This window comes from Malus sylvestris, chromosome 9 (genome assembly GCF_916048215.2).
Source record: "Malus sylvestris chromosome 9, drMalSylv7.2, whole genome shotgun sequence".
NCBI classification, from domain to species: Eukaryota; Viridiplantae; Streptophyta; class Magnoliopsida; order Rosales; family Rosaceae; genus Malus; species Malus sylvestris.
The window spans coordinates 19,814,921-19,831,090 of NC_062268.1; the positions used below are offsets into that span (position 1 = coordinate 19,814,921).

Here is a 16,170-nt window from a genome sequence, read left to right on the forward strand (position 1 = left end):
GCGATGTACAATATGAGTGGTTTCCCTGGCACAGGCACCCCCAGGACAAGTGGACTTAATAAATATTTTTTTATGCTTTCAAAAGCATTGTGGCATGCTTCGTCCCATACGAACGGAACATCCCTTTTCATGAGTCGACTGAACGGTTGACAACGCCCTGCAAGGTTGGAGATGAAGCGTCTGATGAAGGCTAGTCGTCCTTGTAAACTTTTCAACTCGTGCAGGTTTCTTGGCTCGGGCATGCTTTGAATGGCCTTGATTTTTTATTGGTCCACTTCAATGCCACGGTGCTTGACAATGAAGCCGAGGAACTTTCCAGAGGTGACGCCAAACGCACACTTTAACGGGTTCATCTTGAGGTTGTATTTTCGCAGCCTTTCGAACACTACTCGCAAATCCTTTAAGTGATCTGCTCTTTTCTTTGTTTTGACCACCACGTCGTCTACATAACATTCTACGTTTTTGTGCATCATGTTATTGAAGATTTTCTGCATTGCTCGCTGATATGTGGCTCTAGTGTTCTTTAGACCAAAGGGCATCACCTTGTAGCAGTAGATACCTTTTGGAATGCTGAATGCTGTTAGTTCCTCATCTTCGAGAGCCATACGAATTTGATTGTATCCAGAAGAGCCGTCCATGAATGATAGTGCCTAGTGGCCAGTGGTTGCATCCACCATGATTTCGATGATCGGCAAGGGAAAGTCATCTTTCGAGCAAGCGTCATTGAGGTCCCGGAAGTTTACACAAACACGTATTTGTCCAGATTTCTTAAGGACGATGACGATGTTGGAGATCCACTTGGGGTATTGCACCTCTCGAATGAAGCCTGCTTCGATTAGCTTGTCAATCTCTACCTCGATTTGTGGAATGAGCTCGAATCGATAGCGCCTTTGAGTTTACTTTATCGGTCGCATTCCAGGCTTAACTGCAAGATGATGAACAACGATGACAGGGTCAAGGTCGGGCATTTCCTTGTAAGTCCAAGCAAAGACGTCTTTGTACTCTGATAACAGCTAGTAATACTCCTCTACCTCGTCCGCACTTAGCAGCGCACTCACGAAGATAGGTTTCTGCTCCTTTTTTGAGCCTAAGTTGAGCTCCTTGAGATCATCAACCGTGGATTGCCCCCCATCCTCAAGTTGCGGTGGCGCAGCAGTGACATCTTCTTCGGGGATCTCATATTCTTTGCTTTCTTGGATCGTGATGTGGAAGACATCTTGGGATTCCTCTTCGGTGTCGTCCTCTTGGGCTGGTTGGCATGAAGATTGTCTAGTGTGGATGATGGTGCGCCTTCTTACTTTCAGTGGTCCATTTGTGTCCACCTCCAAGATTGCTTGGCACTTCATCCTTGAAGGAATTGAGCTTCGAATATCACCCTTTTCTGCTAGCCTGTCGAGCTTTTCTTCCTTTGACGTTGTCTCCTTATTTCTAGAAAACTTCCTGTTCTCTTCAAGTCTTCCCAAAACTGACCGACGAGGAGGAGAGCTAATCGTGTTGCTTTGCTTCTTAGGTTTTGACAACCTTTCAAAAGCAGAGTCTTGGGATGTTGGCATGTTGAGCCTCTTGAAAACGGAGGTTCGGTTTTGACCACCAATGTGATTAAGTACTGACATTCTGGGTCTTGAACGATTCATCCTATCGAAGACTGACGTCCGAGGGGCGGATTTAGGCTCCTCTTGATCTTGTTCAATGCTCACGCTGATGTGTTGAGTGCTAGCATTTTTCGCTTTGCTTGAAATCTTCACGGGTGCATTTGGTGTGAAGCCAAGTCCAGCTTTGTTGTTGTCAACTCCGTAACCATGCTTCTTCAACTTCTTCTGAGTCTCGGTGAGGTCACGTTCTTTATCGTTGTTTGAAACCTTCTTTCCATGATTCGAAGAAGAAGCGAAGTCGTACCCAGCTTTCGACATGAGTTTGTAGGCGTTTGGGTCAAAACCTTCTTCGGTCATCTGGGTTGGGAGAAAGCTTGGTTCCATCCCCTTTGGTAGAGCTTTTATGAAGCCGTGTGGTAGTCTTGCAACCTTAGGGTCGCCTAGCTGTGTCATAGGTAAAACTGCATTCGTCTTGAGCAACTTTACATTATCCATATGCCGTTGTGCGTCGGCTTTGCTTGCTCCAGTTTCGAACGGAGATTGACCATTCTTTCTTCTCGACATCGGGATGTATCGGAAGACGGGTACGTTTGGTCTATTTGAGGACGTCCTACTCCCTCTGGTTGTTGCAGGTTTAGCAAGCTCATCATCGTTCTTGCTTGAAGACGGCATGGCTTCTCTTTCTTGCTTCTTGGGCATGGCTTGCCACTCCTGCTTTTTAGGTGTTGCTTTGCCCGTGGATTTGATCTCTTTTGGAAGAGCTTCGGGTACCATGTCTTCATCCATGTAGAACTTGGCATCTGCAAAATGTGATTCGGCTTCGGTGAATGGTTTGGTGTCGCCATAAATCACCTTCACTCCTTCTCGGTAGAATTTTAAGCATTGGTGAAGGGTGGACGGTACTACTCCATTTGCATGGATCCAAGGCCTTCCTAAGAGCAAGCCGTAGGAAGTTCTTGCATCAATCACGTGGAATATCGTGCTTGACTTGAGTTCACCAATAGTCATCTCCACTCGGATCATACCCATCGCTCTTTGTCCTCCTTGATTAAAAACTTGGATTAGTAGACGACTTAGGGACAGTTCATCTGCCTTGATGCCGATTGTATTCATTGTTGACTTTGGCATGATATTTATGGCTGATCCACCATCCACAAGCATGCGGTTGACTTTGTGCTCCCTTACGTACCCAGAGACGAAGAGAGGACGGTTGTGAGGCTTGGATCCTAACAGCAAGTCTTCGTCGGTGAAGTGGATTGCGTCCTCGATGGCACAGCATGTGGCACATTCATGTGGCCGAAGCTTCAAGCCTTCGTCTTTGCTTTCTTGCGCTTCGTGGTCATTGGGACTTTCCAAGGCCGCTGTTAATGCGCTTCGCATCTTCTTTGGCAATCGTAGCGCTTCCTCAATGCTAAAGTGTGTTGGCAGACCTTCTTCGAGCGTGAGGGTTTTTTCTCCCTCAGTGGTGATATTTTTGCCTTTTGAAGGTTCTTCCATTTCTACTTCGACCATATGGCATGCAACGATAGTGCACTGTTAGAAGAAATCATTCGAGAAGTACTCGTGCAAGGAGATAGGAATGCGTGGCTCTTGCTCCATAGGTTCCCTAACATACGTTGGCTTATCAACTTTTACGTTTCTTTTAGGCTTCCTACTGTTGCGGCGACAGTGTTTTCTCACTTGTTCCACCTTTGGTCTTGTGGCTTGTGGTTTTGGTTTCCTCGTTTTTTTGTAGGTCACCAATGTCCATCCTTCTTCATCATCGGTATGTGCATCTTGTTCGTTTGCCCCCGGCAATGGTTGTGTAGAAGGCGTCGGGTAGCTTGCGCATTGATAGGAATGGTCGGGTGTGGCTTGGAGAGGCACGGGATCGAAGGATCCAAACGCCACTGTAGTAGTATGTGTTGCGGCTGTGTCTTCAAGGTCGAGCTCGATTCTCCCTTGTTGCGCTAGCTTCATAATGAGTTCTTTAAGGACGAAGCACTTGCCCACATATTGGCTCACGATACGATGGTACTTGCAGTACCTAGGATCGTTCGTTCGATTCATTTCTTCAGGGCGCTTGCACTCTGGTAACTCAATCACCTTCTTTTCCAGCAAGTCATCTAACATTGCATCCACGTCTGAGTCAGGAAAAGGGTACGTCTTTTGCTCCAACTCTCTCAAGGTGTTTTTATACTTGTCTTAGGTGCGAGGAGGCTCATTTCTCTTTGTCTCCTTTGCCTTGGTCTTGGAGGAAAGCTTGATAGGCGCAGAGGAGGTCTTGATAGGCGCGGATGAGGTTTTGATAGGGGTAGTGTTGACGGTAAAAGTTTCCTTGGCGGGCTTTTTTTTGGTCTTGTCTACACTCGGGGCGAACAACTTATCCTTCTTGAAGTGGGTGATCGGCTCATTTTTTCCATGATTGGAGATACTCAGCTCCATGTCGTGGGAACGAGTTGCCAGCTCCTCAAACGTTCTTGGTTTTATGCCTTGGAGAATGTAATGTAACCCCCAGTGCATGCCTTGAACACACATCTCAATGACAGAGGTTTCAGAAAGCCGATCTTTGCAATCCAGACTTAATGAACGCCATCTATTGATGCAGTCAACGACAGGTTCCTCCTTCCACTGTTTCGTACTGGTCAGCTCCAGCATGCTTACGGTGCGGCGCGTGCTGTAGAAGCGGTTGAGGAATTCCCTTTCTAGCTGATCCCAATTGTTGATAGACTCGGGCTCGAGGTTGGTGTACCAGTCGAAGGCGTTGCTCTTCAGCGAGCGCACGAACTGCTTGACGAGGTAGTTTCCCTCTGTTCTAGCATTGTTGCAGGTTTCAATGAAGTGGGCGACATGCTGCTTCAGGTTCCCCTTTCCATCGAACTGCATGAACTTTGGTGGCTGATAACCCCTCGGCATCTTCAAAGCGTCAATCTTCTTGGAGTAGGGCTTTGAGTATAGTACGGAATCATGTGAGCTTCCTTCATACTGCGCCTTGATGGTGTTGGCGATCATCTCCTGCAGCTGCTGGATAGAGAGAGATCCCATGAGCGTCGCCACTTGGTCTGGCTTCGGCTTCTCTTCGACGTTCTTCATTGGAGGCTCCTCATCCTCGTCGTTGTCATTCTTTACTGGATTATCCCCTTGCCTGACTTTCTCATCGGGCTTTGCATCCAGTTGGTTAACGAGTGCTGCGATTTGCAGGTCTTTGTCCTCTACAGTCCTTGTGAGTTTTGCAATTGCTTCATTCATCTGAGCCAGTTGCTCCTCAATTGAAGTCGCTCCAGTAACCATGACTTGCATAGCTATGCCGCTGCTTGAGTCGGCATCGGAAAGTAAGGATTCAGAGTACTTCCTCTGGCTTTCCTCTCTTGGCGCCCTGAGCGAGGCCAGGGTGATCACCGGTTCGTGCCTCGAGTGCCCTTGTGCCTTCGGCGGAGTTGATGCAGGGGCGGAAGAGGCGGCAGAAAGAGCTTTTGCCTTGCATCGAGTTATGATGCCTGAAGTGACGCCCCTTGCCGTGATGACGCTCTTGTTTCTTGCATCGGCAGCGAGAACAACTTGGGCCTTCTTTGACTCCATTTGTGCTTATTGCGGATTCAAAGATAGAGATGAGAGGTAGAAACTGTCCCACTGGGCGTGCCAAATTTGTGAACACGGAAATTCCTGAAACAAGAACAACGTGTACAAAATAATATTTGTATTAATGATTTAGGGGTTACAATCTCTTCTACAAATTTAGCCTCTGATTCTATCTTTGTAATGGGTAGATTTGTTGTTGTTGATCCAAAGGGCCGTCGGGGCTTGATCTTTAGGATGAACGGATGATGAATGATGAACACTTTCTTCGAGGGCCGTTGGGGCTTGATCTTGAATTAGTGGAAGTTTCTTCAAGGGCCGTTGGGGCTTGATCTTGAAGGAGGATTTTGACGAAGAACGAAGAGGGCTTTCTTGATTCTTCAGGATTTACTTGAAAGCTTTAGAGTTTCGAGGCTTCAAGGCTTTGGTGTGGTGTGAATTCTCTTCCAATTTGGGAGTAGAGAAAGTGTATGTAAAATCCTCCCTTGATTCTTTGATGGAGGAGCCTATTTATAGGCTTTGGGAATGAATCACCACCATCCATTTGTTTTGGTGGATGTTGTAGGTGAATTTTGGTGGATGTTGTAGGTGAACTTGGGTGGATGTTGTAGGTGAAACTTGGTGGATGTTTGTGGGTGAAACTTGGTGGATGTTGATAGGAGCATATTTATGCGACTTAGTTAACATGTTTTCTTGCATTTACTTAGTTAGTTATTGCTTATAAGAGTGTTTTAAGCTATTTTCGTGTGTTTATAGGTCCTAATAGCAAAGTTGGAAAGAAAGTGCATTTTGGTGCAATTTGGAGCAATTTTGGGCCAAAATGGATTGCATGCATATGGAGCAAGTGGGATGGACGTTTTTGGTGTTTTAAAAAGGGTTCAACACATGCAAAAATATGAATAATGAAGTTCAAGTATGGAAGTGTGCAGATACATACACTTAAGGAACAATTTGAAAGGAAAAGAAGTGAAAGATGTCATTTGTTGGATTGCTTTACAAGTTGTATTCATATTTTCAGCAACTACAAACATAATTGCAAGCTGAAATGATGCATATCATGTGTGTAGAGGTGTAAAGTGGCCAAAAGTTGATATTTGCAAGATGAAATGATGCAAAACATGTGTGTGAAAGTTGTCTAACAGCTAGTACATGTGGAAAAGGGATGGAATACAAGGCAAATGCATCAGAAATTGAAGAATGAAGGCACATGGACAACTACAAAGGAGTTGAATTAGCAAGAGAGGAATGATTGCCTTTTGTTAAAGGCAAGACACAATGATAAAAGAGCATGTAAACTAGCTGTTTTTGCATCATTTTGGTCTTTGTTTGTATTGTTTATTGAAGCCACTTGAGTGATTCTTTGCTTTGGAGCTTCTATAAATAGGGAGTGAAGGGAAGAACACTAGGGACATGAAAAATACCCCCTTTCATCTCAGAAATTCGTCCAGCCACATTCCACACCATTCTACACTCCCAAATCACCATACATCCATAATTCCTTACCTTTGCCGCACCCTCCACCTATCCTAAACACAACCATACCATCTCACATCCATTCCTCCATAAAAATATCACCCAAAACCTGTCCCCAAGTCTTGTGCCGCAGCAAAGAGGAAGGAAGACAGTCCATAGGCGTGCTTGTTGTTCAAAGTGGATCATTGGAGCGTCTAGGTGTTTTCTTTCTTTTGTTTTCAATGTCTAAATTTGTTTATCTTTGCTTTGTGAGTATGAGAAACTAAACCCCCCTTAGCTAGGGGGGAATTCGAAACCATGTTTATGCTTGCAATATGATTTGATTACTTCTAATTGTGTTTCATAAGCTATGAATTCAATTTACTTATCCGTTCGTATAAAAACTTATTTGTGTATGTTGGTTGAGAGTGCACGCTTAATTTTCATGCATGAATTTGATGCTAGAATATAAGGGAGTTTCACCTAATTGTTATGAACTTATATTCGCAAGTAGTGAAGGTTGCTAGTCACAATCGCGTTAAGTAAATTCTTGGCATAAGTTTCATGCAATTCATAGTCACGAGTGCCTCGTCAATGCTTATGTTTTTCATAGAACTTAATGATTCTTGCTTGTATCTCTATTATGCAATTCATGTAGGGAACTTGTAGGGAATGTTTTGGGTTGTCGTATGCAATCATCTAACTCAATAACTTGTGAAAAAAAAACTGAGGTTTAATTAGTGCAATTCACGGTTAATCTGGGGCGTTGAGTATTCATAGTTTATCGAAAAGCAATTGGAGATCGTTTTGTATGCAAGTGTGACATGTGTGGAGAAGAACCTCCTAGCTAGCCTTCCATCCATAAGTTTCATTCAAATTCATTTACAATCTGTTTTGTTTTACAAAGTTTGTTTTGTTTTCAAATTCGTCAAGAACCAATCTCCCATTTATTTCAAAGTGTTAGATTAGTTAGTAATCACTTTAGTTTGTGTTTTTAAGTGTTTTGATTCACCCAAATTTGTCTAAGACTCTGTGTACTTTGTTCTTGTCTTAATTTAATTATTTTCGTCCAAAATCAACCCCATCTTATTTCTTTGAGTCATATTAATTAGAACTTGTCTTAGATTATGTTTTTAAGTGTTTTAGTTCATTAGAAAACCAAAATTCGTCCAAGTTTGTGTTAGAGAACCAAAACTGCCCAGAAAGTGTTTTTAAGGCAGTTTTGAGTCTTTGGTTGCTGTTTTGAATCTTTTTGTTTATCTTAGTATTTTAAAGTATAGTTTTGCATTCTTTGAGTCTAGTTTAGTGTTTTAAACTTTGTTTTTACGTTTTCAAGTCAGTTTCCAAGTGATTTAGCAATCCCTCATAATCCCCGGCCTAGAACGATCCCTACTTACATACTTTAATACTTTACTACATTTGATAAAAAGAGGGTTTAATTTATGTGTTAAGTTAATTTTCGCATCAAATTTTTGGCGCCGTTGCCGGGGATTAGCAACTTTGCTAATCCCTTTGATTGTTTCTTTTCATTCATTTGTTTTGTTGAAGTTTCTGACCTTGTTTTGTTTCTTTGTTTTTAAGGTACTAGTGCATGACTCGAAGTTCCCACCCTGTTCGTGAGCATATTTTGGACTTTGACAACGATTTTGAGAGAACTTTGAGATGAAGGAGGAACCAACAAGAGTCCACCCATTTAGCCCGGAACCTGACCTTGAAGAACAAGTTCCAGAAGAGGAGGAGATACCCATGACACAAGTGGGAGAAGTAGTGCAAGACATGGCCATGGACAACCGAACACTCAAGGAGCTCGCCACTTCGGGATTAGATAATGCCACACCTTTGTGTATCCAATATCCCACGGCTGCACAAGGTAAGACCAAAGAGTTCGAGTTAAAGTCAAGTTTGCTCCACCACATTCCAAAATACCATGGGCTGTCCATGGAGGATCCGAACAAGCATTTAAAAGAATTTGAAGTGGTGTGTTCAAGCATGACTCCGGTTAACGTCGACGAAAGTATTTTGAAGATGAAGGCTTTTCCATTCTCTTTAATGGATAAAGTCAAAGATTGGTTGTACGAGTTAGCTCCCGGAACTGTCACATCTTGGGAGAGTATGGAGAGGGCGTTTTTGGAGAAGTTTTTCCCAACTTCTCGAATCATTCTCCTACGTAAAAAGATTAGTGGTATTCAGCAAGAAGAAGATGGCCGAAGGAATGAGAATGCAAGGGCCAATGGTGTGTGGCATATGTTCTATCCAAGGACATGCCTCGGAAAAGTGCCCTCAACTCATTGAGAATGGTGGATGGGAGAGCGCTAACGTAATTGGATTTCAAGGCCAAAACCAACCGAGGAACGATCTATATTCAAACACATATAATCCAGGTTGGAGAGACCATCCAAACTTCAAGTGGAGGGAGGCCCAACAACCCCAACAACAAGGAAGCTTTAGGCAACAACCCCCGGGTTTTTTCACCAAGCCATACGCACCCCCACATGTTCCACAACAATCTGCCCCAAATGCTTCAGGTACATCTCTAGACAATGATACATTTCTTAAGTTACTAACTAACTTGTCTCAGGGGCAAGAAAATCAAACCAAAGCTATGCAAAGCCAAGACAAAAGGGTGGATCAATTGGAGAAACAAATTGGGCAGATTGCAGACTTTGTGAGCAAATTTCGAGACCCAGGCCAACTTCCTAGTTCTACCATTCCAAATCCAAAAGGAGGTTTCGAAAGTGCAAAAGCCATATTGTTGAGAAGTGGAAAAGAAGTTGGGGCAGATCCTAAACCAACTACATCAGGCCTCAAAGAAGATAAAAAACTACAATTAGAAGAGGAGGACACAAGCCCACCCACGGCAAAGGTGGACACACCCTTGCCGCAAGCTTCCATAGGCCCAAATCTGTCCAATTCGGCCAAGAAGGGTAAGAATGTGTCAAATTCACTTCCTACTAATGTTTTTCCTTCGAATGTCCCTTTTCCTAGTAGGTTTATGCAAACAAAGAAGGAGGAAGCTAAAAAGGACATCCTTGAGACATTTAGGAAAGTTCAAGTCAACATACCCCTTTTGGATACAATCAAGCAAGTCCCGAGATATGCCAAGTTTCTAAAGGAATTGTGCACCACTAGGAAGTGGATGTCGACCAAGGAGGTTGTCAAGGTAGGTGAAAATGTATCCGCCATCTTGCAACGCAAACTACATGCAAAGATCCGGGTAGTTTTACAATTCCTTGTGTCATTGGAAACACTCGCTTTGAATCTGCCATGTTAGATTTAGGTGCTTCTATAAATGTTATGCCATACTCAATTTATGCATCTATGAATTTAGGAGTGTTGAAAAAAGATGGTGTAATCATACAATTGGCCGATAGATCTAACGCCTATCCAAAAGGAGTTTTGGAAGATGTTCTTGTGCAGGTAAATCACTTAATCTTTCCGGCGGATTTCTATGTTCTCGAATGGATGAATCGGACCATACCCCTTCATTGCCCATCCTCCTTGGAAGGCCATTCATGAAGACGGCCCGGACTAAAATTGACGTGTTTAATGGAACTTTGTCCATGGAATTTGATGGGGAAGTTGTTAATTTCAATCTTTCAGATTCTATTAAGTACCCTAGTAAGGACCATTCATGTTTCTCTATTGATATAATTGACTCTTTGGCGCAGGGATATCTTGAAGATTTGAATGACGATGTGCTTGAAAAAGTCATTACAAGAGGCATGGAACTCAAAACCATGGATGCAAACCATATGCTAACCCACGGCATGCATGAACCATTCCATGCCGTGGCTTATAGTGAGGAATTCATTGAGTTGGTTGCTGCCCTTGAGTCATTACCTAAGCATGGTGGTAAGTCTCCTAACTTCGATTCCATTCCCATTTCAACTAACAAGTTGCTTCCATCAATAATTCAGGCACCTATCCTTGAACTCAAACCATTACCAAGCCATTTGAAGTACATTTTCTTGGGAGAAAATGAGACCCTACCTGCCATCATATCCTCATTCCTCACGGCACAAGAAGAAGAGAAATTAGTTCGAGTCTTGAAGGAGTTCAAATCTACCCTAGGATGGACCTTGGCCGATATCAAGGGTATAAGCCCTACAACGTGCATGCATCACATATTTCTTGAGGAGGGGGCCAAACCAACTAGAGAGGCTCAACGTCGTCTCAACCCTCCAATGATGGAAGTTTTGAAAAAGGAGATAATCAAGCTCCTTGATTGTGGAGTGATCTATCCTATCTCCGATAGCCGTTGGATTTCACCTATTCAATGCGTGCCCAAGAAATCTGGAGTGACGATTGTGGAGAATGCGGAGAATGAGCTTGTACCCACACGAATCCAAACCGGTTGGCGAGTATGCATTGATTATAGGAAGCTAAACGCCACCACAAGGAAGGATCATTTCCCATTGCCGTTCCTAGATCAAATGCTTGAAAGGTTAGCAGGTCATTCCTTTTATTGTTTTCTTGATGGATACTCTGGTTATAATCAAATTGTCATTGCCCCGGATGATCAAGAAAAGACCACTTTTACTTGTCCCTTTGGAACGTTTGCATATCGACGCATGCCATTCGGTTTGTGCAATGCTCCTGCCACGTTTCAAAGGTGTATGGTTAGCATATTTTCTGATTATGTTAAAAGGATTATTGAGATATTCATGGATGATTTTAGTGTGTTTGGTAGTTCATTTGATAATTGCTTGGATAATCTCACTTTAATCTTGAAACGTTGTGTTGAAACAAACCTTGTGTTAAATTGGGAGAAATGCCATTTTATGGTTAGACAAGGTATTGTTTTGGGTCATATAATCTCTGAAAAAGGAATTGAAGTTGATAAGTCTAAGATAGATCTTGTACGCTACTTACCCTCTCCTACTTCGGTGAGAGAGGTTCGTTCTTTTCTTGGCCATGCAGGATTCTATCGACAATTTATCAAGGACTTTTCCAAGATTGCATAACCACTATGCCGTCTCCTACAAAAGGAAGTGTCGTTTGAGTTCAACGAGGCGTGTGAGCAAGCATTCAACCATTTCAAAGACCTACTCACTTCGGCACCAATCATCACTCCACCAGATTGGAGCATTCCCTTTGAGCTCATGTGTGATGCATCAGATTATGCAATTGGGGCTGTTTTAGGACAAAGGAAGGACAAGAGGCCGCATGTCATCTACTATGCCTCACGGACGTTGAATGATTCCCAGTTGAACTATTCCACTACGGAAAAAGAACTTTTCGCTGTTGTCTTTGCTTTAGATAAGTTTCGATCATATCTTATTGGTACTAAAGTAATTGTTTTCACTGATCATGCAGCTTTGAAGTACTTGCTCACTAAAAAGGAAGCTAAGCCACGGCTAATTCGGTGGATATTGCTACTTCAAGAGTTTGACATTGAGATTCGTGACAAGAAGGGAAGTGAAAACGTGGTGGCTGACCACCTAAGCCGAATGGTGCATAATGAGGAATCCCTACCCATTGCAGAGACATTCCCCGATGAACAATTGTTGTCCATAAAGGTAAGTGAGCCTTGGTATGCCGATTTGGTAAACTTTTTGGTGTCAAAACGAATTCCAAACACTTTCACTAGGCACCAACGTGATAAGTTAAGGCATTATGCACGGTTTTATGTGTGGGATGATCCATATTTATGGAAATTTTGCCCGGATTAGATTGTACGTCGATGTGTGCATGATTCTGAATTTCATTCAATTTTGAGTTTTTGTCATACATATGCATGTGGTGGGCACTTTGGCACACAAAGAACAGCACTTAAGGTGTTACAATGTGGGTTCTATTGGCCTAGTATCTTTAAGGATGCTAGAACTTTTTGCTTAACATGTGATAAATGCCAAAGAATGGGTAACATAGGTGCTAGGGATCAAATGCCGCAAGTTTCTATCCTTAATGTTGAAATTTTTTATGTTTGGGGAATTGATTTTATGGGTCCCTTTCCTTCCTCGTATGGTTTCATGTATATTTTGCTTGCGGTTGATTATGTGTCGCAGTGGGTGGAAGCTAAAGCCACCCGGACTAATGACTCTAAAGTGGTTGCAGATTTTATTAGAACTAACATTTTTGCAAGGTTTGGCATGCCACGTGTCATCATAAGTGATGGAGGATCGCACTTTTGCAACCGGACCATAGAGGCGTTATTGAGGAAATACAATGTCAACCATAGGGTTTCTACACCTTACCATCCTCAAACGAATAGCCAAGCCGAGGTTTCCAACCGTGAGATCAAACAAATTCTAGAGAAGACCGTTGGGCCTACAAGGAAGGATTGGAGCTTACGGTTAGATGATGCACTTTGGGCATATCGTACGGCGTACAAGACACCCATTGGAATGTCCCCATTTCGGCTCATCTATGGCAAGCCGTGCCATCTCCCCGTTGAATTGGAGCACAAAGCTCATTGGGCCATCAAGAAGTTCAATATGGACCTAAATGCCGCAGGAAGTCATAGGAAGTTTCAACTCAATGAACTTGATGAGATACGGCATGAGGCGTACGAGAATGCTAGCATTTACAAGGAGAAGACCAAAGCTTTCCATGACAAGATGATTCGAGGCAAAACATTCTCCATAGGATAGAAAGTGCTCTTGTTCAACTCCCGTTTACGGTTGTTTCCCGGTAAGTTACATTCTAAATGGATTGGACCGTTTGTTATTACTAATGTTTTTGTTCATGGTGCAGTCCAAATCCAAAGCTTGAAAACGGGACATGAATTCAAGGTGAATGGGCACCGATTGAAGCCCTATTATGAGCACTTTGAGGAGCATGTCGTGGAAGACATCTCCCTGCATGCCGTGGGCTCCAATGAGGAGTGAATGAGTTCTTCGTCCGGCTGCAAGACGTTAAAGCAAGCGCTTCTTGGGAGGCAACCCATGTATTCAAATAAGGAAGATTTTTGAATCGCTCCACAATCAGTTTTGCGTTTCTAAAAACCTTCCCTTTTCTGCAGTTTTATTTTGCCTTGATTATCATTTTTATTTGTTGCTTGTTTAATTGTTTTTTGTGTGGGTTTATTTTTGAAACACTGACAGTTATGCAAGGTATTTTTACATTCATAAAAAAAAGGAACATTAAGCAAATAAATACAAGAGGGAGCCTTCACAAAGGCTGCTTAGGAGAAGTCTCAGTAGTCGACGGAGCCTCAGCAGTCGGCGGAGCCACAGAAGGAGGAGGTATCGGAGGTTGATCATTTGGAGCTTCACTACGCGGTACAGCCCCAGAAGACGAAGGCAAATGTTGTTGGAACAAACCCACAAACCTCCGATGATCAAGTAAAATCTGACCATCAGATTCCTGCATCTGGTCAATTTTCCTCTTCATGTTGGTGGCATAGTTGTGTGCGAGCTTGTGAAACTGTTTATTCTCATGCTTGAGTCCTCTAATCTCCTGTTTGAGACTCATTACTTCAGCCGCCAACGATTCAACTTGACGGGTTCGAGCAAATAGGCGTTGGGCCATGTTGGACACAGAACCCGAACACTGCACACTAAGAGCCAGAGACTCCTTAACAGCCAACTCATCAGACCGTCTGGAAAGCAGTCTGTTATCTTTAGGAGTGACAAGGTTCCGGGCCACCACCGCAGCGGTCATGTCATTCTTTATCACCGAATCCCCAACGGTAAGAGGACCAATAGGGGATATGAAGGATGGGCGCCATATGTTGTCTGGAGAAGGCGGGACTGCCTCTTCACCAAGGTTCAAGTCAAAACGGCGGTCGGAAGGGCCATACATTTTCAGAGGTGTTAAAGAAAGAAGAGGTCGGACAGGTCAAGATCGTAGAAGTGCAAGAATGGAGTTTTTACAGGTTGAAATTCAACTGTGCTTTGAACGTCCTGCGTACCTCTATAAAAATTAACATGTGATGGGATTTCAGAGATTGAAAAGGCGAGCTCAGAATTCAAAGAGGCCAATTTAAAAATCGAAGAGGCGCCAGCTTTCTCAAAAGTTGGGCTTACTCACAAACCACCGATTCCAGATATCGAAGAGTGTCAGCTTTCTCAGCCTCGTCAGCACCCGTCACACGCAAACTCAGCTTTGCGAAAATCACGGAAAATTTGTCGAAGCATCGATCTCAGATAGTGAAGATGCACCTGTCTCTCTCAACCTCGTCAGCACTTGTCACATGCAGAGAAAGCTTTATGAAAATCACATGCAGTTTGTCGAAGCACGGATTCCAACCATCTGTCTTTCTCAGCCTCGTCAGCTTTGAGGAAATCACGGGTAATTTGTCGACGCTTTCTGTTGAAGTAGAAAACACGTGAAGTTTACTGTTCAATCATCCAACAGTTGCCGACAGGAGTGAAAGAACAGTACCGGTTATTATTTCCTATAAATGTCGACCTTCACCCTCCATGGCAAGGCAGACATAAATAACCTTCCGTCATCTCCGAGAATGTCTTTCCAACAAACCCTCTCAAGTCACTCAGTGTTCCTTATTCCTTGGGGTACCTCTGCAAACAACCCATCCAAAGCAAAAGTATTTCATATCATGAAGGTTGAAAGCAAGAGTATCTCATATCATGCTTTCTCCATGTCCTTCTCCTTGTCGTTGTTTTAGGACAAGGAGAAAGTGAGTAATCAGCCAGCACTTGGTATCAATCTTCCGATCAAGAACCGACTGCCTGGAATCCCTTCCTGATTGCTTACCTGGCCTTGGTCTCGAGTACTCATCTTCATCATCTTATGCTTTCTCTTCGTCTACCACATCTGCTTGGGGAACAGATAAGGGAAGTGAAAATGATACCTCGAAGCATGTGGAGACAATTTACCAATTCATCCTCAGCTAGGGACAAGGAGAAAGAAAGCAAGAGGTGAGCACTTGGAAAGATTGAAGAAAGAAACAGACCAACACCTCTACCTCGTGTTTGCTTGCCGTGCAGAAGAAACAATCAGAGAAGAATGCAGACTGCACAATCAAATCAACCCAGCAGAAGGAGTCTGATTTGAAACCAAGTAACTCTGATATTCCTCGCTCAGAATTCCAAACCAGTTCGAGATCAAAGCTGTGGAAAGTCAACAAGATCATCTATCTCCAAAACCAGATTTGCGTTCTTAAACTCTACTCTGTCTATTTTTTGTTTACTTTGCTATACTTGTCATGTTTATTCGTTGTTTGTTTATTTGCTTGTTTTTGTGTGAGTTTATGCTTGAAACATTGAGGACAATGTTTGATTTAAGTGTGGGGGGGGGGGGTAACCATTGTTTTACATGAAATTCGTAGGAGTTTATCACCCATTACTTCTAATGTTGTTCCTTGCTCTTTTAAGTGTTTTCAAGCTGTTTTGGAGTGTTTCAGTGTGTTTTGACATAAAATTCCAAAAATCTCATAAAAATTTGAAAAATTGTTTTGAAAAACCCAAAAAGAGTTGTTTTTGTATGTTTATTTGTGTCTTAGGGTACCTTCCAACACAATGATGAGGATTTGGTTTTTAATTACATGACTGTTAAAGAGAGTTATAAACATGGATGAACATTTGATTTACTCTTTGGTGTATGCTTGGTTGTGGTTATAATTTATGAATTCACATGCAATCATAAAGGAAAAATTAGTTTTTGT

At 42.9% G+C, this 16,170-nt stretch overlaps 1 protein-coding gene across 1 annotated transcript; it reads right to left on the minus strand.

Annotated features, from left to right (window-relative positions):
- Window positions 1–1,013: 1,013 nt before the first annotated feature.
- Window positions 1,014–5,150, minus strand: LOC126633865 (uncharacterized). The gene is made up of 3 exons (XM_050304405.1): window positions 4,629–5,150; window positions 1,376–1,562; window positions 1,014–1,249 (listed from the first exon to the last, which is right to left on the minus strand). Exons 1-3 carry the CDS (start codon window positions 5,148–5,150, stop codon window positions 1,014–1,016), a joined length of 945 nt encoding a protein of 314 aa, XP_050160362.1.
- Between the last annotated feature and the right edge of the window lie 11,020 nt (window positions 5,151–16,170).